This window comes from Alexandromys fortis, unplaced genomic scaffold (assembly GCF_014885135.2).
Source record: "Alexandromys fortis isolate MF-2015 unplaced genomic scaffold, M_Fortis_MF-2015_v1.1 scaffold_290, whole genome shotgun sequence".
Lineage (NCBI taxonomy): Eukaryota > Metazoa > Chordata > Mammalia > Rodentia > Cricetidae > Alexandromys > Alexandromys fortis.
The window spans coordinates 742,476-770,400 of NW_026068167.1; the positions used below are offsets into that span (position 1 = coordinate 742,476).

Below are 27,925 nucleotides of genomic sequence, written 5' to 3' on the forward strand. Positions count from 1 at the left end.
TTTTTTTTTTTTTTTTTGGTTTTTCGAGACAGGGTTTCTTTGTGGCTTTGGAGCCTGTCTGTCCTGGAACTAGCTCTGTAGACCAAGCTGGTCTTGAACTCTCAGAGATCCGCCTGCCTCTGCCTCCCGAGTGCTGGGATTAAAGGTGTGCGCCACCATCGCCCGGCTCTTCTAGTTCTTGAACCCAGTGAATTCATTTGCTTTGTGTAAGCCAGTCTTCCCTCCCACCTGACCGCCCTCTCCAGTTGCTCATTTTTACTTCATGTGCCCTAGAGAGGTCCTGGGTCTCTTCATCTGTACTGTGCACAACTTTTCAATCAAAAGATGCTTCTTCTTCTACCAGACAGCTATGCTCTCCTCCATTCAACCCTCCCCAAGGTATTAAATAGCCATTTCTGCTTGGCTGATCCTCCTCACCCGAGGCAATCCGAGAGTCCTGTGTTCCCCACCCCCTGACTGATCTGGGTGCTGTGCTGCTCCAAGGAGATGCCGGTTTGGGGTTGGTCAGGCCAGGAGGTGGGCGGGGCAACGGTGTAGTGTTCCTGGAGGAGATGTGGTTTTTCCACATCTTGTTGGAGAGATGAGTGGGGTTGTGTCCTATGGGATCTGGGGACCACGTGGATTTGTAATCAGGGAACTTTGCTGTGAGAAGAGAAAGGTCAAGAAGAAGCCACATTAGATGGGCACCTGCCCATAAACAGACACAAATTTGGGGGCTGGAGAGATGGCTCAGTGGTTAAGAGCATTGCCTGCTCTTCCAAAGGTCCTGAGTTCAATTCTCAGCAACCACATGGTGGCTCACAACCATCTGTAAAGAGGTCTGGTGCCCTCTTCTGGCCTTCAGGCATACACACAGACAGAATATTGTATACATAATAAATAAATAAATATTAAAAAAAAGACACAAATTTTATTTGCACATAAACACAAATATATTTATATTCTATAACTCTGTTGAACTCTGTCTCAAAAACATTGAAGAGTAGCAGGAAGAATACATGTTAAGAGCAGCAGTATGAGCTGGGCAGTGGTGGCGCATGCCTTTAATCCCAGCATTAGGGAGGCAGACAGGCAGATCTATTAAGTTATAAACCAGTCTGATCTACAAGAGCAAGTTTCAGGACAGCCAGGGCTACACAGAGAAATCCTGTCTCAGAAAAAATATGGGGGGGGGCAGTAAGAAAATAACTGTTGAGTGTGCTAAATTTTAAAATGATTCTAAACTGACAAAGATTTAATAAGGTAACTAATCTCCTACTACTTTCTTGGGTAAACACAACTTGAAAGAAAAGAGAAACTCATGGAGAAAATATTTCTGAAAAGGACAGACAGGGTTAGACTGTTAATACAAACAGAACTAGAGTACTCACTAAATGCTCACTAACTACCATGAAAATCAAAACAAAACTAGAAAATTATGCAATGCTTGTGATTTGATACATGTTAGACACCAACACTGATTTTAAAAATAGTCAATAAGGCTGGAGCAATGGCTTAGTGGTTTGGATTACTTGTTGCTCTTGTAAAGGATCTGGGTTTAATTTCCATCATGGTGGCTCACAAACATTGCAATTCCAGGGGATCCCACAATCTCTTTTAACATCTGTGGGCACTAGGCACATACATGCAGGCAAATACTCATACACATACAATAAAATAAAAATATCTAAAAGAAAGTCATCAAATAACCACCTCTGCTTACTAGGCTTAAGGCACCCGACAGTAGTGTGGGTAACACAATTATCTTGCAGAGCCTCTGATTCAGATGCGAGACAGAAAAACAGAACTGGTATCCTTGACAACAGCACATATGTTCAATACACAGAAGACAGAGAACATTAGGCTGTCAGCAGAGGCTCTACAAAGATAAATCTGAAGGGTTTACATCAAGGGATGGGCTCAGAAAAGCAGGAAAAAGAAAATCTAGGTTCAGCAGAAGTTCTTTCAGTTTTCATGGGGCAGAGAGCTAAGAGGCCATAGGTACACTGTGGCTATGTAAGCTGCAGTAGAGTTTCCATACGACTCAGCATAAACCAGAGTGAGAACAGAATGAACCAAAGGGAGTGGAGATGAAAATTATGACTGTCAAATATATTCCCTGAGAGACAGGGCTTGGGGTCCAGCGAATGAAGTAGGAAAGACTGTTCTAAGGATAGCCAAAATAACCGTTAGGGAAGTCTCAGGTCAATGTCCAACTGCAAGAAGATAATTCCTGAGAGCGGGTTTTTTATAGGAACAAGGAAAAAGAAGAGTGCCAGAGAAGGCAGCCATGTGCCTGTGTGGACAAGCTGCTGGGGAGACTGAGGCTGAGGACTGCTTCAGCTCAAGGAAACAGAGAGCAACCCAGGTAACTGAGACGTCTCAAAGCTTTAGCCAGTTGTGGCGGCACATGAGAGTGAAGGCAGGGGGAGCAAAGGGAACGTGAGGCTATCCTGAGCTACACGAGACCCCGTGTCAAAAGAAAAACAACCAAACACATTCCTTAATCAAACAAAAGGAAGAGTTAGACAAGTTTGTTTTGTTATTCTATTATGGTGTCCATGTACAGGTGTGACTGTGGGTGTCGGCATGCACAGCATGGAGCATGTGTGGATCTCTCCTACTGCGGGATCTGGGCACCACAGCAGTCGTCAGGCTGTGCCAGCTTGTGCAAGTTTTACAAGGAAATGAAGTTCTATCAAGAAAAATATGGGGAAGGTGTTAAGCACTAAGGTGCTTCCTTTAAAATTTAGGCTCAGTCAGTTCTGAGGCAAAATGTAACAGTATTTTTGTTTGGTATATTGACACAGGGTCTTAACCCACGCCAGACTGTAGGAATTCATTCACAATCGTCTTAGTTAATCTACTAAGTGAGGGTAACCCATACCACAGTAGGAGAAAGACCAAAGGGAGTTTATGCTCAAGTTGACTATGATGCCTGGCCTATAGGAACACTCAGCAAGTGTGCAGGGCTACTGTGGCACTGTTGGTGTGATACAACTGCCTTCCTTAGGTTTGTTTTTCCTCCTCGAGACAGGGTTTCTCTGTAGCTTTGGAGCCTGTCCTGGAACTCGCTCTGTAGACCAGGCTGGCTACAAATTCACAGAGATCCACCTGCCTCTGCCTCCTGAGTGTTGGGATTAAAGGCATGTGTCACCACCATCCAGCTAAATTTTTTTTTGTACCTTGGTTTTTAAAATAATGACTCTCCCTTAACCTGTAGCACACTGAATTGGCTAGGCTGGCTACTAGCAAAGCCCAAGGATCTTCCCGTCTTTGTGCCTGAGCACTGGGATTACAGATGTATGCATCACACCTGAGCATCTTCTTTTGAGATAGGATTCACTATGAATGTCTTGGAATTTGCTATGTAGAACAAGTTAGCCCCAAACTCATAGACCTACACCTGTTTCCACTTCCTAAATGCTAGGACTAAAAGTGTGCTAAGTTGTGCCTGATTTTATTTTTTTTAAGTTTATGTGCATGGTGTTTTGTCCGCATATATGTCTGTGAAGGTGCCAGATCCCCTGGAAATGGAGCTACAGACAGTTGTGAGCTGCCATGTGGGTGTTGGAATTGAACCCAGATCCTCTGGAAGAGCAGTCAGTGCTCTTAACCAGTGAGCCATTGCTCAGGTCTGCCTGATTTTTTTATGTGGGTGTAGGGGACTGAACTCAGGTTTCCATACTTGCACAGCAAGCATTTTACCACTGAACTATCTTTCCAACTGCTACTAGCTGCTCTATTCCTCATGAAGTCTCAACAAACAAATAAATGACAAAACCCAACCAGCCCTCCCTGCCACGCCAAATAATGAGGATCTCAAGTAGTACTGGCAAATTAATCAAGGTCCTCTTTTTGACTCTGGCCATCTATTTTTCATTATGTCTCTAAGTCAGATTTTGGGGGAAGAGTAGGCTGCCGATGGTTGCCTCAACACTAATCTGGATTAAACTGTCTCTTCCTATGGCCCTTGATTTCTTGTCAGGCTGGCTAACAGAAGCATATGGTCATCAGGTCATGAACTCTGCCCTGTGAATATCCCCAGCTATATGACATTCTATTCCTGTTAGCTTTGACCAATGTAGTCCTGTGAGAGACCTACCCAATCTCTGTGAGACTAGGAGCTGCTCCCTGAGTGGATAGTGAAGGCAAAGAAAGGTTGCACCCCCATCTGTGCTGACTGACACTCCTTAAGAAGTAAATGCCAGCGGAAAAGAGGAACCTCTCAGTCAACTGCCAGACAAGAGGGGAAAAGCCACCAAGTACCTGAAGTGCTATGAACGTTGGTAAAGGAGTTGTCAGAGGCACTGTAGGGCCAGGCACCAGGTGAAGGCAGCGAGGTGTTGAGGGAAGAATTAGACCCTTGAGGTGACAAATGAAGAAGAAGAAATATTGGAAACAAATGTCAGTATGACCAGGGAACCCTTGTGAGCGTTTTATTTAAACTTAAATACAAGGGAAAACAAAATTCAACCAAACAATAAAGACGTAAAAAGCAGTATTATTCTATTTTCTGTTAAAATTATCAGGTACTACAACAAACAGAACTAAAGCCATGGTGAACAACTGTGAAAATGCTGGTGTCTGCAGCTCTCACTTACCTGTGGTGTTATCCCGCAGCAGTTGGTGGTCAGTATCTACAATGGGAGATGTAGCTGTACCCCCCAGCACACTTCCTGGAGTCACATAGGGGTCAGATTCAGGGTCAATATTTTGGATACCTTTCCATGGCACTCCTGGTTGGAATTCTGAGACATGAAGAAATGTTAGGGATGAGAGATAGTTAAAAAAAAAAGAAGTTTAATTTACACAGTTCCTACTTTATTTATTACTATTGTTTTTCGTTTTGAGATTAGAGTCTTACTATGTAACTCTGGCTGTCCTGGAACTCACAGAGATCTGCCTGCCTCTGCCTTCTGAGTGCTGGGATTAAAGTAAAGGCCACACTATGCCTGACCTTTATTTGTTATTATGATGCTAAAATAACTGTTTATTAGAAAAAAACATGATCCCATGAAAAGTCTAAATAATGAATCTACTGTACATCATATTGTCATCATGAGGTAAAGACACTCTGAGCAAATGCTTTTGCCGGGAGCAAGTCTATTAGTATAGTGTCTGTCCATTCACCTGTCAAGTGGTGAACTGGATCATATTCATAAAGGCCTGGATCCATATATGATTTTTACAGCTACTAGAGGAATTACAATCTTAAAGGAAAGTAAGAACTCGTGCCTAATGAAGTGAGGCCAAGAACTGGGAGAAAAATCTGGGCTTGAGACCAGTGACCTTTCCCATTTTTCTTAATTAGGTACTGGCCAAAATGAACATAATAAAATGAAATATAAGTGATCATTGCTTCACAGACGGTTCAGGAATAGTTGTAAATAATTTAACTGATTGTGAGAAAACCTAGACTATATATAGAAGCTTATCATGTTTGTATTGATCCACTTAAGCTGTACTTAAAGATATGTGATATCATTAACAAACTGGTATTTCCCTAATTGTGTAGAGAAGAGCAATATGTATTGTACATGAACAGGAGGCATTATTTCATCTCACTCTAATAACTACAATGAAAACAGAATACAGAGACAAAAGGAAGGAGAGGGAGGAAGGAGGAAAGAAGAGAGAGACACAAATCTTACTGAACTCATCACCATGTACCTGGGGCATATTAATGACATATCTGACTAATAAATCTATCAATCGATTCAACACATACTTTAAAATAGCTTATGTTATATGGCATCCTACATACAGAACAAATGCCAAGTCCCAGCTTCAAGGCCACTTATTATCACTAACTACCCATTTCTTGAAGATCTTTTATTTTCCCACTGCACATATTTCAGGGTGTATGTCTTGCCTTTATCAGACAATGAAGCATGGGGCTTCCTCAGTAAAGCAAGCTACACAAGCTAGTTCAGAACCTAAATTCAACAGAAGTACTATTCTAGAAAAAGCATTTTATGAACAATACCTGGAGGCCAACTGGCATTGCTGGATTTACTTCCGATTTTATTAGTCGGTGGAGATTTGGCAGGTAACCAGCTATCACCAGCAGGACCCGTATGGCCACCCAGCGTGTCACCTGGGATTATATCAAACTGGTTGTATGGTGACCCTCCTCGGGTCTTACCAGGGGCCACTATAGCGCCTGAGAAAAGAGAGAAATAACTGTTTAAGAAAGAGCTCTAGGGGGCTGGAGAGATGGCTCAGAGGTTAAGATCACTGGCTGTTCTTCAGAGGGTCCAGGTTTGATTCTCAGAACCCACAGTGCAGCTTGCAAGTGTCTGTAACTCCAATTCCAGGGACTCTAACACACTCCTATGACCTCTGTGGGGAATAGGCATGCACACAGTGCACAGACATACAAGCAGACCAAATATCTACACACATAAAATAATAAAAAGATCTCTAATAAACCTAATAAACAGAACTTTCTAGCCGCCCCCACCCTCAAAGGTTTTTTGTTTGTTTGTTTGTTTTGCTTTTTTTTTTTTTTTTTTTTTTTGGAGACAGGGTTTCTCTGTGTAGCCTTGGCTGTCCTGGAACTCACTTTGTAGACCACGCTGACCTCGAACTGAGGTTTGCCAGACTCTGTCTCCTGATAGCTGGGATTAAAGGTGTGCACCACCATGGCCCGGCTCAAAGACAGGTTTTTAAAGCTTATAGAATAAAGACTTTGGGCTACTACTACTAGCAGTATGACCATAATGAGTCATCTCACTTCTGAGTCTCTCCATTTTTCAACTAAATCCACAGGAGTCTTCTCATTCTACAACAGTCCTTTCAATCTGGAAACCCCAGATGTTATATGTCAAAGACTCATACACACTATGAAGCACAGTATCTACATGACTGCTACACTAACTGCTCAAAAGTACCAAATGGGAAAAACTGGACAACTTTAGCACCTTGGAGAGTATTAAGTGATCTTTTTATTAACGCTTTCTACCTCTGCTCTTAAGGGCTGGTTAAGCTTGGGTTATCTGGAATCTGCAATATTCAGAGTCCATTGGAGAAAAAGCCATCTGCAATTGCTTTAAATTCCAAGGCAGTGAGGTGGAATTCCCGCCCGAGGTCTTTGCCAGCAATGAACTCTACATTTCTAAGCCCAGGGCCGCCTCACATACAGAGAACAGCAAATCCTTTGTCCCTGTATTCCCAGAGATATTCTTGGGGCTATGTTAGTGCTTCCTTCAAGCATTTTTATGCAGGAAAAGTTGAGAGTTTAAATTCACTAAGTTAACAATGATAACAATAAATTTTTACTTTAAATAAAAATTCAGGAGCATACGGGATATTATTTCCTTATTTCCCACATAAAGTTCATATAGTCCGTCACTCATCTGACATAGTCTTAAGAGTGGTGGTCATGAGCACATAAAATGATCTGCAGGATAATGTATTAAAATGCTTGGATAAATATTTAATAAAGCAATCTGTTTGGTCTGTAATGAAAGGAGTATGATTAAAATTGTCTCCATTCTCTGCTAAGAGGACATTTACCTTTCTAAGGACAATGACACTAATCTGGTTCAGAGGCACAGCACAGTGAGGTAGTGGAAAATGAAAGGAACAATTATCTTGGGGATTGCTAAGAAATGGGGAAAACATTATCTATATTAGTTGACGAGGAGAGAGGACACTGTAACTCTGAGCTATCCTCTCACATGCCATTTTATATTTATTACCCAGACCTGGTAAATCACTGGCCTAAGGGAGCTGTGAGAGTGCTCAGAGCTACGGAAGACACAGGACTAGGTTTGCTCAGTCCATAAAACAGATTTTAAAATTTCAGTAAATTATTCTTGATTTTGATCCTACTTAGCAGGGTAGGAGACCTGGGTGGCTCCTTCCCCAGTCTCTGGATGGGATTACTAAAGAGGTTTTATAATGGGCTTAATAAAGAGGATTTATAATGGGAACCTGGAAGGCTGCAGGCTGAATGAGTTGACTGGGTTAAGCCTGCCAGGGCTCTGCCACAAGAATGACCAGATACTTATTTATATTGACTCTCATAGAGACAACTCTGAGTCCAAGAAAAATACTGACAAATTAAACAAACAATTTATTGAAGGCCAAAAGAAGATCCAGACCTCTTATCTTTCTTCTAGGGAAATAGAGAACCCTTAACAAAAATTATGGACAGGCAATGCTAATCCACAATCAAAATACAATGTCAATGCTGTCCTGGCGGGAACAAGAGGATCTGGAAAAAGTCCAATCCTTATGAATTCTCTTCTACTAGTTATCTTTTGGAGTTTAGGGACATTTTCTTCTTTTTCTGAGACAGAGTTTCACTATGTGTCCTAGCATACCCTTGAAAGATGTAGATCAAGCTAGTCTTTAATTTACACTTACAACTATACCAAGTTAGGGCAGGAGTTTGAGAGAGGCATGGACTACAAATTCTTAGCAAGATCTTGTCTCAGAAAACCAAACCAACCAATCAACCAAAACCTCAACAAGAGGATTCTGTTCTCTCACCCACTTTAATGGATTTTAATCTTATGGATGCCCAAGTTCGTAAATATTATCTCAATCCCATGACAAGTGGGGCATTATGCCTAATCTCCCTCTGACAGATGGTAATAAACTTTGGAAAAATAACAAGAGATTCATTAACAAAAATTAAGATCTGTACTTCAAAAAATTACCAAAGGAAGGCTAGAGAGATGGCTCAGTAGTTAAGAGCACCGGCTGCTCTTCTACAGGACATTGTTTTGATTCCCAGCATCCATATGGTAGCCTACAGCCAGCCCCTCCCCCAAGACAGGGTTTCTCTATGTAGTCCTGGCTGTCCTGGAACCCATTCTGTAGACCAGGCTAGCCTCAAAATCACAGAGAACCACCTGCCTCTGCCTCCTGAGTGCTAGAATTAAAGGCAAGCGCCATCACAGCCTGAAGACTTAGAACCATCTTAACTCCAGTCCCCAGCAATCCAATGCCCTCTCTTGGTCTCTAAGGTCACTGCATACATGTGGTGCATAGAAATACATGCAGCCAAAATATACATATACAAGAGCTTAAAAAAGGGTTGGAGAGATAGCTCAGTGATTAAGAGCCCTGGTTGTTCTTCCAGAAGACCTGGGCTTAATTCCCAGTACCCACACGGCGCTCACAACTGCCTATTAATTCCAGTGCTGGGGAATCCAGCATCCATGGCAAAAGACCAATGTGCATAAAATAAAAATAAGTTTAAAAAAATTTTTTTAAAATAAATCACAGCTGGGTGGTGGTGGTACCTCCCAGCACTTGGGAGGCAGAAGCAGGATTACAGTGAATTTGAGGCCAGCATGGTCTACAAAGTGAGTTCCAGGATAGTCAGGCTGTCACACAGAGAAAGCCTGTCTTGGAAAAAAAATCAAAACCAAAACCAAAACCAACCAAACAAACAAACAAAAAGGCAGCAGGACTTGTATGAGTTTAAGACCAACATGGCCTACAAGAAAGACATTGCAATTATTCATTTATTTAACTAAAGAATTCTTTTTGAAACAAGGTCTTATATAATCTTATATAAGTCAGCCTGGTACTTGCTTGACTAGAACTCACAGAGATCCACCTGGTTCTGCCTCCTGAGTGATGGGATTACATACTAAAGCCCCCTGAGATACTGCCTTAAAGTATGGTTGGACATATCTTCAATGTCAACACTGTGAAGGCTGAGGCAGACAGATTTCTGGGAGTTTTAGGTCAGCCTGGGATACAAAGAAAGACCCAGTCTTAAAAAAAACACAAACACACACATATGAAGCCAACAAAACATGCAGGATACTTGGTCAAGGACTGAGTAACATCAGAAGATTCTGCTAGCAACATGGGGCTGCTTGCTCTCTCACCGTTTTTGTGCATGGTGGCTTCTTGTGTGGCCACAGAAGGCAGCCCTTCCATCATGGAGGTCCACTGTTTGAAGCGAGACTCAGTCCCAGCCTCCTTGCCACCAACCATGCCATAGTCCATGCTGCCAGAGCTGAAGCCTGGAAAGAGATCACAGTTATTTCTATATGTTTCTTGAGCCACAAATCGAGCGCCTAAAGCCAGGGGGTGTTGGTGCACACCTTTAATCCCAGCACTTGGGAGGCAGAGGCAGGTGGATCTCTGAGTTGGAGGCCAGCCTAGCCGACAGAGTGAATTCTTCAGTCCTGCTTGATAAGAACTCTGCTGTCTCGTTTTCATTGTATGAAAATGGGTGTCACTGTTATCTCATTAGGTACATGTCAGTGCCTACCTACACCCGCATTTTTACTGAGCAAACAAACATTTGTGCCTGACAGCTGGCCAGATTCAACCACTCTCCAGTCATATCTGATACCAACATGGAAGAGCAAGTTGTCTTAAGCTTAAGGTTGCCAGGGGAGGAGAGGAGCTGCACAACCTCGGGTTTAGGAAACTGGCACAAGGTCTGACTCAAGGCTCAGGTATGCTTAGAGAATGGCAAGAAGCCCAATGCAGTGTGTCCTGGTCTGCCAAGCAGCTAGAGTCTTTTAATTTCTTCCTCTAAAACAGAAAAGAATTTTGGGAGAAAGGGGGGAAAGAGAAGAGGAAGAAAAGGAGGAGGAAGAAGAAGGAAGACGATGACGACAGAAAAGGAGGAGGAAGAAAAAGAGGAGAGTATGCCCCAGAAAGAGAGACACAGAGAGAGAAAGAGAGAGAGAGCGTATGCACTAGAGCACTGTTTTAGAACAAAACTGGACAGATGCAGGCAGATCTCTGAGTTCAAGGACAGTCTGATCTTTGTAACAAGTTCCAGGACCCAATTTCAAACAAACAAACCACAACCAATAAAACAAAAATAACAAAAAACCAGAAAAATAGGATGAAGGAGTCTAAGAAACATTATTCTTGTTACCCTTGCATCCTGAAGTATTTTGTATATTATTTGATGTATTCAGCCTTAGAAAAACCCGAAACATTTGTTACTATTTTTTGGTTTGTTCTTTATGTAGTCCTGGAATTCCCTATGCAGACCAGGCAGCATTTTTGCTATCCTTACCTTCAGTACTTTTTTTTTTTGGGGGGGGGGGGATGTCAGGTCTAGAAATAGGGCCATCCTGGAACTTGCTTTGTAGACCAGGCTGGCCTCAAACTCACAGAGATCCACCTGCCTCTGCCTCCTGAATGCTGGAATTAAAGGCATGTGCTACCACTGCCCAGCTGATACTTGATATTTTAGCAAAAACTCAAACCCTATATTATGTTTTAAAGACATTTCTTTTTAGCAAAATCTTACTGTTGTAGGCTTAGTACATTACTCAGAATAGGTAGGCACCCAAATACAGAGATAACATGCCAACATTTGTGGCACCAAGGCAGAATCAAGTTCAAGGCCAGTTAGTCATAGAAAAGTTCCAGGTTAAGTAGCAAGGCTTGTCATAAAACACATTCATTACTTAAAAAACAGAAATAGGTCAGGTGTGGTAGTGCAGACTTTTAATCCCACATGTAAGACTGCACTCTACTACTAAGCTACACACTCAACACTATTGTACTTTTTGACAAGGAGGTATGAGAATAAGTTCAGCACCACAGACTACTCTAGCCAGGACTTCACAGAAGACACTGCACTTTCCCATTACACAGAGACTGGACAACAAACGATACAGCTAGTTTTCCAAGGATTTGATCATTATCTCAATTTTCTCAGGGTCCCCTAAAGATACTGTTGCCCCCAAGACAGCAGGAAGTAATTTTAAGAATATGACGCCCACATTCTCAAAAGGTGGGATAGGTAGTTTTTGGTTATTTGGTGGGATATGGATGTTTGTCATCATTTAGGGGGGGTGGTTGCAAATTGTTGCTGGTCATGTTAAGGGAGGAAACTAAGCAAGGGAGGCTAGATTCAAGGATTTCTGTCTGAAAAGAAAAAGGGGGGATATAGGAATGATAAAATAAAAGGGTGGATTATTGAATCTACTTTTAAACTAAAAAAGAACTATTAATCTCAAATATTTTACATCAGTATGAATTTTTGTATATTGTTACAAATTTAAGGGTTATTTTTGTTAGAAAATACTATATATGTGTTTCTACTCTTATTTAAGGTACTGTACCTATGCAGTGTATTTAAAAATATAATAAGTAGTTCTAGTCCTTGAAAATTATTAATACAAACTACTTAGGCTAATTAAGAAATTCAGGTTAGTAGTTAGTCATTTATAACAATCAAACTTGTAGTCATATTAGATATGTTTTCAAGGCTAAAAATATTTTAGATAGGTGGTCTTCAAAAACTTCAGAGATCTACAAGATATGGCATTCATTTAAGATGTTTTAATAACAAGGTTTTTCATGATAGTGAGATAGATATGATTCTGGCAGCAACAATCTACCTCAATAAATAAATAAATAAATAAATAAATAAATAAATAGGAGGGGGTGATGGGTATCAAAAAACCTTCATATGGAATTTGTATTCAGTGTGGCAAAGCTAAGAGTTTAAGTTGCTAATCTAAGAAGATATTTAAAGGTCTAAAAAAAATATTGGGGCTGGAGAGATGGCTCAGTGGTTAAGAGCACTGGCTGCTCTTCCAGAGGTCCTGAGTTCAATTCCCAGCAACCATATGGTGGCTCACAACCATCTGTAATGAGATCTGGTGCCCTCTTCTGGCATGCGGGGATACATGGAGGCAGAATGTTGTATACATAATAAACAAACAAACAAACAAACAAATAAATAAATATATTTTAGGATGGTAATACAAGTTATGATAGAAAGTGGCATAGATATAAAACTTTGGACTCACTAAGACAGGACAGATAATACAGGACTTTCTCTGAATTTGCAAAATACATATGAACTAGACCTTGTGAGTGCAATTCTTACCTGATAATTATCCTTATTGTATACAGTTTTACTGTTCAAGTTAAAACCTTTCTTTTTTATTTACATAATACCTGACAATTGTTCTCATTGTATATAGTTTTACTATGTTTGAGCTAATACCTTTCCTTTTTTGCTTAGATAAAAATGGGGGAAATGCTAAAGGATAATCTTTTTGTATACTGTGACTATGCCTGTTTCTTTGCCAAGGCACCTTCTGATTGGTTTAATAAAGAGCTGAATGGTCAACAGCTAGGCAGAAGAGGATAGGTGGAATTTCCAGGGAAAGAGGAAGAGGAGAAGGAATGTAGGTATGTAGAGAGCCACTAAGATATGGAGCAAGTCAGAAATATGATACAGAGGAAAGGTAATTGAGCCATGGAGCAAAATGTAGATTATTAAAAGCAGGTTAATTAAGTTATAAGAGCTAGTTGGGAAAAAAACCTAAGCTAAAGGCCAAGCTTTCATAATTAATATTAAGTCTCTATGTCATTATTTGTGAGCTGGTAGCCCAAAGAAAAGTCTGACTACAGGAAACAATTCCTGTTTGGTGTTCATATGCTGTGTTTAAAGTCTAAAGTCAGAAGCACCTCCACATCTACTTAACCAGTCTCTTCCCTCAAGCTCACCCTTTATAGAAAACAAGACTGAGAAGGTAACAAAGTTACCACTGTACTTTACTAAGTTATTAAGGGAGGCCCTCTTGACAGGCCACGCTGACCTTCCATAGCCAAGAGAAGAAGGCAAATACAGGCAAGCACAGGAAAGGGTCTGTCATATGTCAAGTAGAAAAAAGGTATTTTTCCTCCCAGCACAGAGAACAAAAGCCAGGCTTTACACTTATTAAGCATTTGCTCTACTACTTAAAGCCCCAGAGAGGCTACTCTGAGTTTAAGTCAGTTCTCAGATCACATGTAGAAGACAGCTAGGGCTGGGACATGGTGGCGCACACTCCTTTAATCCCAGCACATGGGAGGCAGAAGGAGGCGGACCTCTGTGAGTTTGAGGTTAGCCTGGTCTACAAAGTGAGTTCCAGGACAGTTAGGACTGTTACACAGAGAAACCCTGTCTCAGAGGGGGAAAAAATAAAAATAAATAAAAGACAGCGGGCAAAAGCTGGGACTCCCAGGGTCAAAGACACCCTACTACTTCCTAGCTCTAGCTGGAATTCCTAGTAGGTCGGGGCAAAAAGTAGCCGTCTGTCCAATCAGTGGTTGGTCCAGGAACAGAGATTTCAGGTATCCTCACTCATTTTTTCTTTTTTTTAAAACACAAATTGGTATCTTCTTTATCAAAACAAATTTTAGATGCCATTAAAGAAACAATCAAACCAAGAAAAAAACCTAACATCCTGTCATGTAGCTCAGGCTGGCCTTGAACTTGCAATGCTCATGGCTTAGTTTCCCAAGCACTGAAGTAACAGGCATGTGTAACTGTATACAGCCATTAATTTTATTTTTTTAATCAGTATTGTCTCACTGCCTGGACTCTGTGTACAGCATGTTTTTCATTTCTAAAGAGATAAAAGTCTCAATTAATGTCAAAAATTTAAAAGGTGGCATACCCCACCTTTTAAAAAACTGCCTTAATGGGGGCTGGAGAGATGGCTCAGAGGTGAAGAGCACTGCCTGCTCTTCCAGAGGTCCTGAGTTCAATCCCCAGAAGTCACACAGTGGCTTACAACTCTACCTTTACACAGACATACATGCAAGCAGAACACCAATGCACATAAATCTTAGTTTACAATTTGAGAAGGTAGCCTTATCAGTGAAGTGAAACACTTAAACTTATACATACTTTCACAGATACAACTTCAGTCATGTGCAGCATTCAGAGGATATATAATAAATACTTAATTGGCTTATATGTGTAAGCATCTGCATGAATATATGGATGCTGATGTATGGGGGTCAGAGGTCAACCTCTGGTATGTTCCTCTGGACATACTCATTTTTTTTTGTTTGTTTGTTTGCTTGTTTTTTTGAGACAGGGTTTCCATCTGTAGCCCTGGCTGTCCTGGAACTTGCTCTGTAGACCAGGCTGGTCTTGAACTCACAAAGATCCACCTGCCTCTGTTCCCTGAGTGCTGGAATTAAAGGTTTGCACTGCTGCTCCCAACTATCTTCAAAACAATTTTTTTTTTTTTTTAAAGAAAATAAGTAACATTAAAAGGAAAAAAGCAAAGGAGGGTAATGCAAAGCCAGCCCTTACTACAGGATTGGATTAGCAGATTTTATATTAAGTACTTTCCACAACACAGAACATACCAGAACCATATCCAGGGATTGGCCCTTTGGTCTGAAGGTCTGGGAGCCCCACATTCAGCGCATTGGGTACCATGTTGTCCAAATGTGGCTTAGGCCCAACAGGATGAGACGGCGAATGCTTCATGCTAGGCTGCCGCTGCTGCTGCTGCTGCTGCTGCTGCTGCTGCTGCTGCTGCTGCTGCTGCTGGAGAGCACTCACCATTCTTGCCAGCTGCAGGTCAGCATCCATTAAGGAAGGGCCCAAGAGAAATGGACAGATGATAAGCCAGTATCCCAAATTAGCTGTTAAGTCAAAGGTGTTCCTTGCCCAGAACACTAGGAGACCTCCCCACCCACACACCTGTTGTTCTTGCTGCTGGCGCACTGCTTGAGAAATCTTTCTCTGGTTCTGTAGCAACTGCTGCTGTTGCTGCTGTTGCTGCAGGAGAAGCTGACATGCCTACAAAACAATGAGGAGGGAACCAGAGCTTCCTGAGATTGACATGGAGTGTCTGTATACAAAGCACCCATAACTAAATTCCTAGTCTATAGTTAAGGTCACCTTCATGCAAGCTGATATATCAATTTTAATTGTAATCATCCGTATAAAAGTTTGAGCACAAAGTGACAAAGAGAAGAAAGTTAATGCAAAGGAAGTAAGAAAAGCAAATAACCTTTTTAGCAACAGGAGCAAAACATGCCACTTACCAACTGAAACTGGGGAATCTGTGGAAGCTGGCTCAGCATGGCAATTTGTTGAGGAGATAACTGGGGCCCCACATTAAAGAGACCTGGATTCAGGCCACTGTTGGGGAACTGCTTGAGCATTGAGGCAGAAACCTAACCAGAAGACAGAGAGAAAATCCTTAGAATTTGTCAAAATAAAAACTTTTTTTTTTTGGATTAAAACCAAAAAAAAAAAAAAAAAAAAAAAAAAAGACCTGATACCTCTAAAGCAAACATTGTCAGCTTCTTAAAAACTATCTGCAGGATACTCCACAGTGCTACCAATTGTTTTTTATCACTGGACTACGAGGCTGTTAACTTTTTAGTTCTCTTAAGACTTTCTAACTTCCTGAAGTAAAAATGATGAAATTTTAAGTCAGAAAAAAAGATCTTTAGAAAAAAAATGATGACAATATGGCTTTTCTCTAACTGAGAAATTAATATTGGAAACATGCCATATAGCAAAACATGATAAACTGCTTAGAGCTAATAAATGTTTACCAGAAGCCAGAAGTGGTGGCACACGCCTTCAATCCTAGCACTTGGGAGACAGAGGCAGGAGGATCTCTGTGAGTTCAAGACCAGCCTGGTAGAGCAAGTGCCAGAAGAGCCAAGGCTGCACAGAGAAATCCTATCTCAATACCTCCCCCCACGAAAACCAAACCAAACCAAACCAAACAAAATATTATACTTATCAGAAAGCACTTAATTATACAAACAAGAATATCTGTATTTTTTTCACCAGGGCTACATAGGGAAATCCTGTCTTGAAAAACAAAAATAAATAAATAAGAAAAAACAAATAAATAAAAAATAAAACTGATTTTAGGGTTTGAGACAGTCTACCTTGGCATGTATTCCAGTCTCTATCATTTCTAAGCCAAGTGACTCAGAACAAGTACCTTATTTAACCTTTTTGAATTTTGTTTGCCTATCCCCAAAACAGGACTAGAAAGTAATTAACCAACTAAACCAGCCAATAAAAACCTCCATGTGTTGTTCGAGACATTTGAGTTAACCTATGCCAAAGACTTAGAAATGAGCTTCGTAGCGTCCATTCTTACATCACAGGATGGTTCTTCAGGAAACAAGACCAGAATTCCCTAGTTCCTTGCCTTCAAGCTAACACATCTGCTTCTTTTACCTCTACCTGTTTCTCAAAGCAGAACCAAGAACAGAAAGTCATGTTCTAGGTACAGTCTAACACCAAGTAGATGTGGCCACCTGAAGCACTCTGCTCAAAGTCATACTTTCTTTAACAAAGCCTCGGGTCTCTAATGCTCACATCCCAACTCTCTAACCGTCAGCTCAGTATCAATGATAACCAACAGTATTTTAAGTGTTTTGCTTCCCTGAGTTCTCTTTACCTTTCCAGTGACGAGGAACAAACCCAAAGCCTGAATCAGTGACAGGCAAGCAAGCACTCTATCAGAGTCACAATCCTAGCTCCACCCACAATACTGAACCCATGTGAATGGGTCTCTAATTTTTATTATGCAGATACTCTAAAAATGCTTATTAAACGAACACACTGTCATTATTATTCTAACTTAAGAGTCATTTACCAAGTTATTTTCAAATAATTTTTGTCTACTTATTGCTACTCTGCTGCCCCATGGGACTATGGATGAAAATGCAGAACTAGCTAGGTAGAGCTGAGAATCTAGGAGGATGCAACTAAAACTTCTGCCCAGGCTGAAGCTGATCAGCCTGAGAAGAGCCCCTTAATTACAAAGCCAAACAAATGTCTTAGCATTTAACTTTCTTTTTATAAATTCATTCTCTGCTGCAAGATTTGTTAAAGCTCCCAGTTATTAGCTGTCCTCCCATCCCACCTCAGTGCTAAGGATGAAACACTATCACTGAACTACATCTCCTCTCACTCTTTCTTCTTCTTCTTTTTTTTTTAACAGGGACCCACTTTATTGACTTGGCTGTCCTTGAATGTTATGTAGACCAGAATGGCCCTTTTTATGGTTTTTTTAAATAAATAAATAAATAAATAAATAAATAAATAAATAAATAAATAAATAAAAGAAGGTTCTTTGGGTTAGTCCTGGTAGTGCATACCTTTAATTCTAACACACAGGAGGCTATTTTATTTGTATGTGTGTGTACCTATGTGTGTATGTATGTGCACTATGAGCATGCAGGAGCTCAAGGAGGTTTGAAGGAGGCAGAATCCATGGAAGCCGAGCACAGGCACCTGTGAACCACCATTTGAGTGCAGTGCTGCTGAGCCATCTTTCCAGGCCCATCTCTACATCTTACTTAAGACAAAAGAATAGAAGAAGCACTACTTAGTCACCAGTGGGTGCTACACACTAGTGTAAGAACTAAGTCATGGTTGAGTGGTGGTGGTGCACACCTTTAATCTCAGCACTTGGGAGGCAGAGGCAGGCGGATCTTTGTGAGTTTGAGATCAACCTGGTCTCAAAAGATTTCTAGGATGGTCAGAGTTACGCAGAGAAACCCAGTCTCAAAAAACCAAAAAGGACAAAAAACAAAACAAAACATACAAACAGACAAAAAAAGTCACAAACAAAAATGAAAAAAAAAAGAAGAAAAAAAGGCCTTTTTAGTATATCCTTACTTTTCCCCTCAAACCTCAGCCTGTGCTCTAATCTTAGTGTCTCTGACTTTCTTCCCTACATCTCCCATTCTGTACCCCATCCACTGCTTTCCTATTAAGTGTTCTGATCTTACCTTTCCTTAGCACCTTGATCCAAGTCAAATTGCTCAGTTCCCTATTATTTTTTGTTTTGTGTTGAGACTGGGTTTCTCCTCACAGTCCTGACTGTATTGGAACTCACTCTGTAGACCAGGCCTGTAGACCACTATGTAGATCTACCTGTCTCTGCCTCCCAAGTGCTAGGATTAAAGGCACGTATTACCACGCCTGGCAGTCCCCTATTAATTTTAAGTTACCACCTCTGAACATTCTCAAGAATGAATTTTTTTTCTATTTTTTTAATGCTCTCTAGTATAGGAATATCTCATCAAGTTCAGACTTGCTATATATATGGTCCTTCAACTCATTTTTTTTCATGATCTCAATCAAATCCGGTTACCCAACCTATTCTGCTGTGAGGTTGGTTGCTTCCTCTCCATCCTCTAAGAGACACTGGTGATGTTGAGTATTACGAACCAACTTAAAACAATTATTTGACCTCTCTTTGAAATGTTGAATTCACAGCACAGCATGAACATGCCTGTGGGATTTGGCTCCCACCCCAGTCTTATAATAAGTATGTGGAACCCACTTTCTAAAATTTCCCAATATACTTCATATATACTACATATATACAGGATTTGTGTAGTCCTGGCTATCCTGGAACAAAATCTGTAGACCAGGCTGGCCTCAGTGCTGCGATTAAAGGCATGTGCCACCACTACCTGGCTTTGTATATTCTTTCATATATACTATATGGTTTCACTGCCCAAAATAAAAAGAAGACAAAATGAACACTATTTAAAGATGTAGAAAAGCACATCAATATAAGGCATTCCTTTTATTAAAAAAAAAGTTAGTTAATTCATTTATTTTTTGGTTTTTTGAGGCAGGGTTTCTCTGTAGCTTTGGAGTCTGTCATGGAACTCACTCTGTAGACCAGGATGGCCTTGAACTCATAGAGATCCGCCTACCTCTGCCCTCCAAGAGCTGGGATAAAAGGTGTGCGCCACCACCCAGTCATAAGGCATTCTTATATTTATATTGCACCACCGCACATGCTCCTTAAACTGAAAGTCTTAGACTTCAAGAGTTATACTCAGGCTGGGTGGTGTGGGACATGCTTTAATCCCGGTACTTGGAAGGTAGAAACAGGTGGATCTCTCTGAGTTGGAGGTCAGCTTGGTCTACAGAGTGAGTTCCAGGACAGCCAAGGCTACACTGAGAAACTCTGCCTCAAAAATTTGCAAAAAAAAAAAAAAAAAAAAAAAAAAAAAGTTATACTCAGGAGGAGAAGGTTGTTCTATTTACCCTTGCCTCTGCAGGTTGTAGATACAGTGCCTCCTTCCAAGAATTACAAAGGGACCTGAAAGCATCACTACTATGCTCTTGGCAAATGGCTGTTCAAACCTAGGATGCAAAGTAATTAAAGTGCAGGTTTGCATATTCCCATTGTGGGGAGTTAATTATGCTGGCTTAAAAGCCCTTGGTCTCCTGCTGGGCTGGGAATGTGAAAATCTTGCTGCAATCAATATGGCTTTTAACAAAGCATTGCAGGTGCAAAATGGCAGAAATGTAAAGGCACATAAAAGCCACCAGAATGTTACTTTCTGAATAGCCCACTGAGGAGGGAAAGGCAACTGCAGTAATAAAGGCTGTAACAATTCTTTTTTTTCCTGGCTGTGCTGGGAAAAGAATGTAGGGCCTCATGCATGCCACATGAACTTTCTACCAGTGAATGACATTTGTAGCCTTACTAAAAGATAAACAAAACAAACAAACAAAAATACTACCTAGGGTTGAGCAGGCCCCAAATCCCAAGAATTCTGTCTTAATAGAGTGAGTGAGGGAGACCTTTAGTAGTAGCCCAGATCCTGGTTATGAACAAGCTGACAAAGACTGGTCTACAGAACAAGATCCAAACTCCTGAGTAGTGCAAACATAGCTTTGCCACATTCTGCCCTCAGTTCCTTGTCTAGTTTCTCCCCATCCCACTGAGCAAGGCAAGCATCTCTATCAACTGTTCACATCAACCATTCAAACCAACTCCTTTCCTTAACACACCAACTGCCAGCTATTACTGCACTGCCACGAGGCTTCTGTGGCTTGGAAAATCTTTTTTTGTGGCTAAACCTAGAATTTTGAACTTCTACTTCAAGTTTCAGTTTAAATTTCACTACCAGTGATGCTAGTAACATTTAATCAAGTGAAGCATCACCCTCATCCCCAAACTTTGCTGACCATCTATGACAAGTTGGCAGTTGCAAAGCGCCTACTTTGTATGTATGATGTAACTTATAAAGGGGGTCTGATACTATGTTCTAACAACCTTGCACTCAGCATCTGGATTTGCCAAATGGCCAACTGTAACCGCTCCTCCTTTCGTGTGCACCAACCAGGAAATAACAATGGGTCACCACCTGAATGCTCTCTAACTCCAAAAGGTGAGAACACAAAACTTACCTGGGGGGAGATAAACTGGGGAGGCACTTGCGCCCGGAGACCAGGAGAAGAACTCAGTGGCTGCACTGGAGTGTGCAGGCCTCTCGATTGTGCTGTGCTGTTTCCAAACAAACCGTGACTGCCGCCCTGCAGAGAGAACGGTACCAGTCAGGATGTTTCTATCGATTCAAGAAAACAGTCAAAGAGCAGTTCTAGTTCTAGTTTCTATTGATAAGAAGAAACAAGATCTCTAGTCCATGGAATGATAGCATTTGCTTTAGAACTGAGGGGCTCTTCATGTTAGGATGTTGGGGGAAAGTTACTCAAACTGAGTCACGGGCACATCATTCACCACAGGTGGTCAGGTAAGTTCTATAAACTGAAAAGGTTAAATTTATTAACATTTAAAAGTAGTGCTACATTTTTTGTGGCTAAAAGGAACACGCTGTGTAAAACTTCAAGACTACTTTTTTGAGACAGGGTCTCACTCTGTAGTCAGCCTGGGCTCAAAGTCAAGGTGAGTCTCCTAAGTGTTGGGATTATAGGTGTGTGCCAACAAAAATCTGAGTTTATCAAATATAATTCTCAAACTCCATAATCTGAGATCTATCTTAAAAGGCACCTGGGTAAAAATATACACTATAACCAAACTATCAGTTGTAAAGTAACTCTTTGGTATCACTTCCCCCAATCATTTGGCGTAAGCAATCATAGCCATCCACAGGGACCCCGCTCTAGCTCTGAGCACATGTTCCTGTTCTGAATCTGTTGGCTTTCTTTGCTACATGCTAAACGCTCATCAATCTTACATCGACATATGAAATATCATTCTAGGTCATGGGAATAAACATTACTTACCTGTAACTTATTAAAAAACATAAATATTGCCTAGTCTAAAGAAAAAAAAAGCTCAATTCCATGATTCCCAATGAAACACTTCACTGAGCTCATCTCTAATCTCCCAACAAGAGCAAGAGGAAGTTGGGCTCCCGGGGCCCTGCCTTTCTTATTTATTTCTAGCTAAGGAAAATTTTTCAGGAAAGGAACTGCATTTGATGACTTTCTGCTGTTTCCTCTGCCTAAGGACTATTCCCACATCCCAACAGTGTTTCACTAAGCAGTTCTGGCTGATCTTGAACTGTTTTTGTCTCCATAGTACTGAGATCGAGGAAGGTACCATCCCTCACATCTGGCCTCCTGAGAGTCTCGACATTATGTATTCTTAGCCTGTTTAAGGCCCGAGTTAAAGGGCCCATTAAGGGTATTGTCTGCAGAGCCGCCTTCCTCGTTCCATGAACAAACTAACTGAATTTCCTTCCACACTAACAAAACACTAAAACTCTCTAATGATGTTCACTGAAACCATGATAAAGTGACTATGTTCTCTGTTTTGTTCTTTTTTTTTTTCTTTTTCTGTAGCAGTTTAAGCCTTCCTTTTGGCATTCTCAGAATTTCATAAAGCCTTAGTCTATAGGATGCATACATCATTTGCAAATATCCATGGCCCACCAATCATTCACTTGAGCATCTTCAGAAAAGACAGCTAATAATGCATTTGTAAACTGAGGTTGCTACTTTCAGTCTAACATAGGGATAAGGTAATCTTAAAGAATTTAAATAGCATCATTAAGTTCCAGGAACACTAAAGAGACCATGATGGCTTTAATGATACAAAATTAGATTAAGAGACTGCTACAGGCAAATAAATGAATTTAAAAAGCACTAAAACAAAAAATGATTACAAACATAAAGTAGAAATGGCATCTAAAATCTGTATATATCATAAAAAGATCAAAGATCTACCACAAATTTTATTTTCCCAAGGGTGTTTAACTCACATCACTGCACCTAGTTTAGAGTCATTTAGTTTTAGTTTTGTTTTGTTTTGGCTTTTTAAGACAGGGTTTCTCGGTGTTGCCCTGGCTGTCCTGGAACTCACTCAGTAGACCAGGCTGATCTGGAACTCAGAAATCCACTTGCCTCTGTCTCCTCAGTGCTGGGATTAAAGGTGAGAGGCATCGTGCCCAGCTAGAGTCATCTTAAATTTCAGTCTTTCCTTTTATAAGAAGATTCTCAGCTTCCTGAGAAGCTTCAATAATGAAAGGTATCTGAAGCCACACACAACATTCTAATGTTTTTAAAGTGGGCACAAGCAAGCCAATAGCAGTCTATGGAAATGCTGCTATCTTACTATGGCACTTAAACTCATTTTCTTGGCTCAGCTTTGCTGATTTTCATGGATGTGTTGAAGACAAACAAATATATGTGGCCTTCAAAAACATTAAATCTAGGAATGAAGAAGACAGTAATTCAAAGGCTGTATACATGCAATAATGGTTTACCTGACCATTGTCCAAGCTTTTCTGGTATATGGGGAAGCTCTAAGATGACCTATTTCTATGTCTCCTTAATTGGAGTTATTTGCCTCAACCCAAAGTTTATTTCAGAAAGGTATATAAATTAAAAATAAAGCCAGCAAACTGAGTCAAATGTTCTGTGATTCAGGAAAATATTATTACTATTTATTATTATTAGAGACAGAATCTTACACTGTAGCCCAAGCTGGCTTCAAACTCCTGCCTCCTGATCCTTCCATCTTGGCCTCCCAAGTACTGGGATTAAAAGTGTGTTACCATGACTGGCTTAAGTTTTATCTTTTAATTATGAAGTAAATGTGACGAACTCCACATGACACAGTTTGAAACAGAACTGTATTTGGGTAGGACATATGCACCAACCCAATACTGGTAGACTTTGCAGTAATCCACCCAAGACAAGGAATTCCCTTTTTTAAAAGTCCAATGCCAGGCTTGTGGCTGGTCTATTAAACTTGAGTTTACCTTCTAGTAGCATTAGGTATTTATGTGAGCCTGAAACCACATTTTATATTTTCTATATCTCAATATAAAATAAAAATTCTCAAAACATTGTTTTTCTTTGTTCATGTAAGAATATAGAGCATTTCCCTTTAGGAAACTATAAAACAAACAAACAGGTAAAACACTGAAATTAAAGGAAGAAAACAGAAAAACAGTCTGAGTCCCCCAATCCAGAAATAACTAATCTGAATACATGGGCACAGTATAATCTCCATTAAGTCTGCATGACAGGTTGTGCACAACTTGACTGTAGTGAGGGATCCTGCTTTAATGCCCATGTAAAAGTCATCACATGAAACAGAATGGACTGAACCACACATTGTATAGTTCATGTTCCTGGGCTCATCCTGCCGTGAAAGGCAGAGAAACAAGTGTGGGGGCACAGAACTATGGCTGGGGAAACACTACTGTTGGGAGTTGTTGCTGTAATAGCATTGGTAGCCCCAGATTCCTGTTTTTTTTTTTTCCTTAAAACTACAAGAGCCCCTGGCAGCTTTGCTGCGTGCACTGCAGGCCTTTGAGTGAGTACGCGTCATCTCAGATGGCCCTGCCAGCTCAGAAGCTTATGCGCGGCCCTTGCTAGGAGGACTAGTTTTGGTGGCTGCCAATGCTTGAGCAGAGCCACTCTTCAAAGTTTCACTCCTAAGGCTCTCCGTCTCTATGTGAGTACTGTGGATTAAATCCTAAAGACAACAGATGGCCAAATTCCCAGCCATAAGAACCTAGATTTTCTTAAGATACTGTAATACTCAAATGTTTACTCTTAATCTTACTAATTTTGCTACTAATTTTTGGTTAATAGATATGCTAAATTAGAGATCCTAGGAATACTACTTATATATTCTAATGGCTTTTAAAACATTTATTTTTATTTTATGTGTGAGTATTCTGCATGCATGAATGTCTGTGCACCATGTGCATGCCTGGTAACCGCAGAAGCTAGAAGAGGGTATCTGATCCCCTGAACAGAAATTATAGGAGTCTGGGAGTTGCCATACAGGTGCTGGGAACAAAACCCAGATCCTCTACAAGAACAGCAAGTTCTCTTAACTGCTGTGCCACCTCTCTGGTCAACTATATAATCTAATATTAAAAAGTGGTAAATGTGTCACTAGATTATATAAGGTCCCTATAGAATCTCATTCATATTTTCCTAAATCAGTTATAACCAAAAATAAAAAGATAAAAGAAACAGATTTAAAGTAAAATCCATGTTGAGAAACATGAAGAGAGATGGTTTCTATGGGCTAGAAGATGTAAAACCTATACTCAGTATCATTCTGTGCATTCAGTAATCAACAAGTTTCCCAAGACAGACAAATGATGAAATAAACTGAAGACCAGGGCCAAGGTGAGGCCACAGCCAAGCAATTACAAATCTGAGAGGCCTCCTTACTTGTCTAGCAGCGAAGTTTTGGGGGTTGAGCCCTGTGCCGATTGCTCCAAGGCTGACGTTGGGTAGTGTGGAACCAGAGGGAGACAGCTTGTAGCTGGGAGAAGGGGAGAAGGGAGAGCAGGGAGCCTCATCCCCAAGGCACCCATCTTGATTGGAGAAAGGCAAAGTCAGCTGAAAGGTAGTAGGAGTTAGCCAATCACAATGAGTGTTGGTTAGTGAAGCAACAGAATGCAAGAAGGGAAAGAGAGACACACTAGGAATAAACAAAGTAGAGTGCATTAGCAATAGTCCAGGATGAAATTTGGATCTGATAATAACCATCGCACTTTTGCCCAGCAGACATCACATCACCTGTCATCCTCTTCCTAAGTTAGTAACCCAGTCGGCCCATTGCACCAAGACAAGGGCTGCCACTTTGTTTTTAGGAGTCTAATACTGATTACTCTGGTGGTAGGGCTCCTGAAGCAGAAGTCAGGCAATCGTCCTGTGAATATGATGCCACCTAGACTGGCAACAATATGGGCCTAGATCTCCATGTTTTGGTTTTAAATGTCTTAAGGAGACCAGGAACACTATAAAACATATTCTGAATCAAGAAATAATTTCATTTGAAATATTAAAAATCAGAACAAGTGAGTAAAACTTACTTGTTTCAGTCAGGAGTGAGAATTTGAAGAATATACCATTTACCTAAAAACAAGCCACTAGGGAAGTGGGAAAGATGGAGAGCTTTTCCAGACCCGACTCCAAGCTTGTAGGAGATACATGTGTTTGTACAAAGCCCAGATTTCATCTGTCGCTGGCACAGCAGCAGGAACAAAGGTGCACAGTAGCTTATCTCTAAGTGCCCATAACCTCCCTCGGAACTCCATGAATATCTCAAAACTTAGAGCTTCGTCACAACAACAGTAGGGACAGATGGCTCTCGTTCCTGCCCAATCACCTGTTGACATCAGCTATTTTCATGTCACCACATTAATGCAGGTGATGTTCATTTGTCTAGAATTTGCTATCAGAAGACAGTAAGAACATAGCAATTCTCATAAACTTAAACAAAGCACGCAGCTCACCTTCTCAAAGTAAGGCCCACTGTCTGCAGTTCCCAAGTCTTTGGAATTAGGTGGACGGAAGCCAGGTCGATCTTTCCTCATGATATCATTGAAATCCCCGAGATTCATTGTTCGTTTGTCCACATCAAATTTCTTATCTGAAAGGACATAAACAATAACTTAACAAAAAGAATCAATGTCTCCCACAAGAGCCACATGTGATCTGAACACTTGCTCTCTGGGGTCCTGGGGACAAATCCTCTCTATTCTTTGGAATGAGACCAGAATTCTCACTGGTTCAAGGCTTATTCTGCCCCTGGAGCACATACGGGTCCACTTTTAGAAATTAAATATAAACCTGCTACACTTGTCTGCCATGGAAGACCCGAGAAGAACCTTGAGGCAAAACTGACTAAACAATATTCAGACCACGACTGATGTGTTGGATGAATACATCTTAATCATGAAGTCAGGTGTTCTCAGTGAGAGAAGCTGCCTGTTTGGCTTGCTAGCACCTGCTAGATATACGGCTGGAGTTTTAAAGTAGTTATAGGAAATAGAAAGATCATAGAGGCACACCTGTTCCCCCAAAATTCAAAGTTTAAGAATTTAACACAGCCGATCATGTTAACCATGTCTACTCAGCCAGGTCTGCATGTGCAATGACTGTTTCCTTCTCTCTTTCTCAGCTCTAGAAATCTGTCCTATGACAACATCATCAGGTCACAGCTCAAACACTGTCTATCACTGCTATCCATGATTATTTTCTTACTCTTAGTTTAACTCTTTTTTATGCTCCCTGGGGTGAACAAAAGCATTACTGAGAAAATTTCCACAGATGAAGGGCTGTCCCTCCTTTTGCTCCAGCCACAATGGAGAAGTATGTCAATGATGAAATCCTGGGGTACAGAGAGTCACCTTAAGGGTCTAGACTAGCAGTACCATAGACGTATTAAAATAATCTGAATTTAGTTTTCAGTACTTAAAAAAGAATCTGAGCCATGTGGTGGTAGCGCACACCTTTAATCTCAGCACTCAGGAGGCAGAGGCAGGTGGATTTCTTGAGTTCAAGGTCAGCCTGGTCTACAGAGGGAGTTCCAGGACAGCCAAAGCTACACAGAAAAACCCTGTCTCAGAAAAAGAACAAAACAAACAAACAAAACCAAAAACAGTGAAAAACAATCTGGATGCTAAAAAGGTATAGTCCAATCAAGCTTCTATTTTTCGTGCAACAATTGTTTCAGGTAGAGCAAGGTTGGCTTTTAAGGCATACAGGCGTTCTTCACAGTTAACCAGTTCACCTAGAACACAACGTTCCTTTACATTCTTCCCTGGGTGTCCAGTTATCTGAATTTTCAACCTTCATATTGTGTCTGGCATGAAATCTTATATAGAGTTAAGCGTTTAGTAAATATCTATCCATTTGATTGCCTCAACTCAAGCAGGGCAGGAGAGCCTAAGGGCTTATCATAGCCATGAGTACAAACCGAATCTTATTTGTGGTCTGATACACACCTACAGACAAATCCATTTTGCTGCTTGGGTTATCTTCTGTTTGACTCTGAATAAAACAAAGCACACAAAGTGAGAAACAATTATCAATCAGACAAGAGGAGCCATTTTTCATGTGAAAGCCACATTAACCACAAGCACCTGACAAGACTTTCTGCAGTAAACATTAAAACTGGAGCCAAAGACG

General features: G+C 40.8%; 1 protein-coding gene across 1 annotated transcript in view; it reads right to left on the minus strand.

The window, feature by feature from the left end:
* The window catches only part of Tnrc6b (trinucleotide repeat containing adaptor 6B), a 235,908-nt gene that overhangs the window by 16,819 nt on the left and 191,164 nt on the right, over positions 1–27,925 (minus strand). The window contains exons 12-22 of the mRNA XM_050128244.1: positions 27,742–27,787; positions 26,248–26,384; positions 20,924–21,049; positions 15,772–15,903; positions 15,425–15,523; positions 15,085–15,295; positions 9,837–9,974; positions 5,969–6,145; positions 4,584–4,730; positions 4,249–4,344; positions 320–642 (exon numbers count right to left, since the gene is read on the minus strand). Of these exons, the coding sequence (XP_049984201.1) occupies positions 320–642; positions 4,249–4,344; positions 4,584–4,730; positions 5,969–6,145; positions 9,837–9,974; positions 15,085–15,295; positions 15,425–15,523; positions 15,772–15,903; positions 20,924–21,049; positions 26,248–26,384; positions 27,742–27,787 (1,632 nt within the window). The remainder of the gene's footprint in view (positions 1–319; positions 643–4,248; positions 4,345–4,583; positions 4,731–5,968; positions 6,146–9,836; positions 9,975–15,084; positions 15,296–15,424; positions 15,524–15,771; positions 15,904–20,923; positions 21,050–26,247; positions 26,385–27,741; positions 27,788–27,925) is intronic.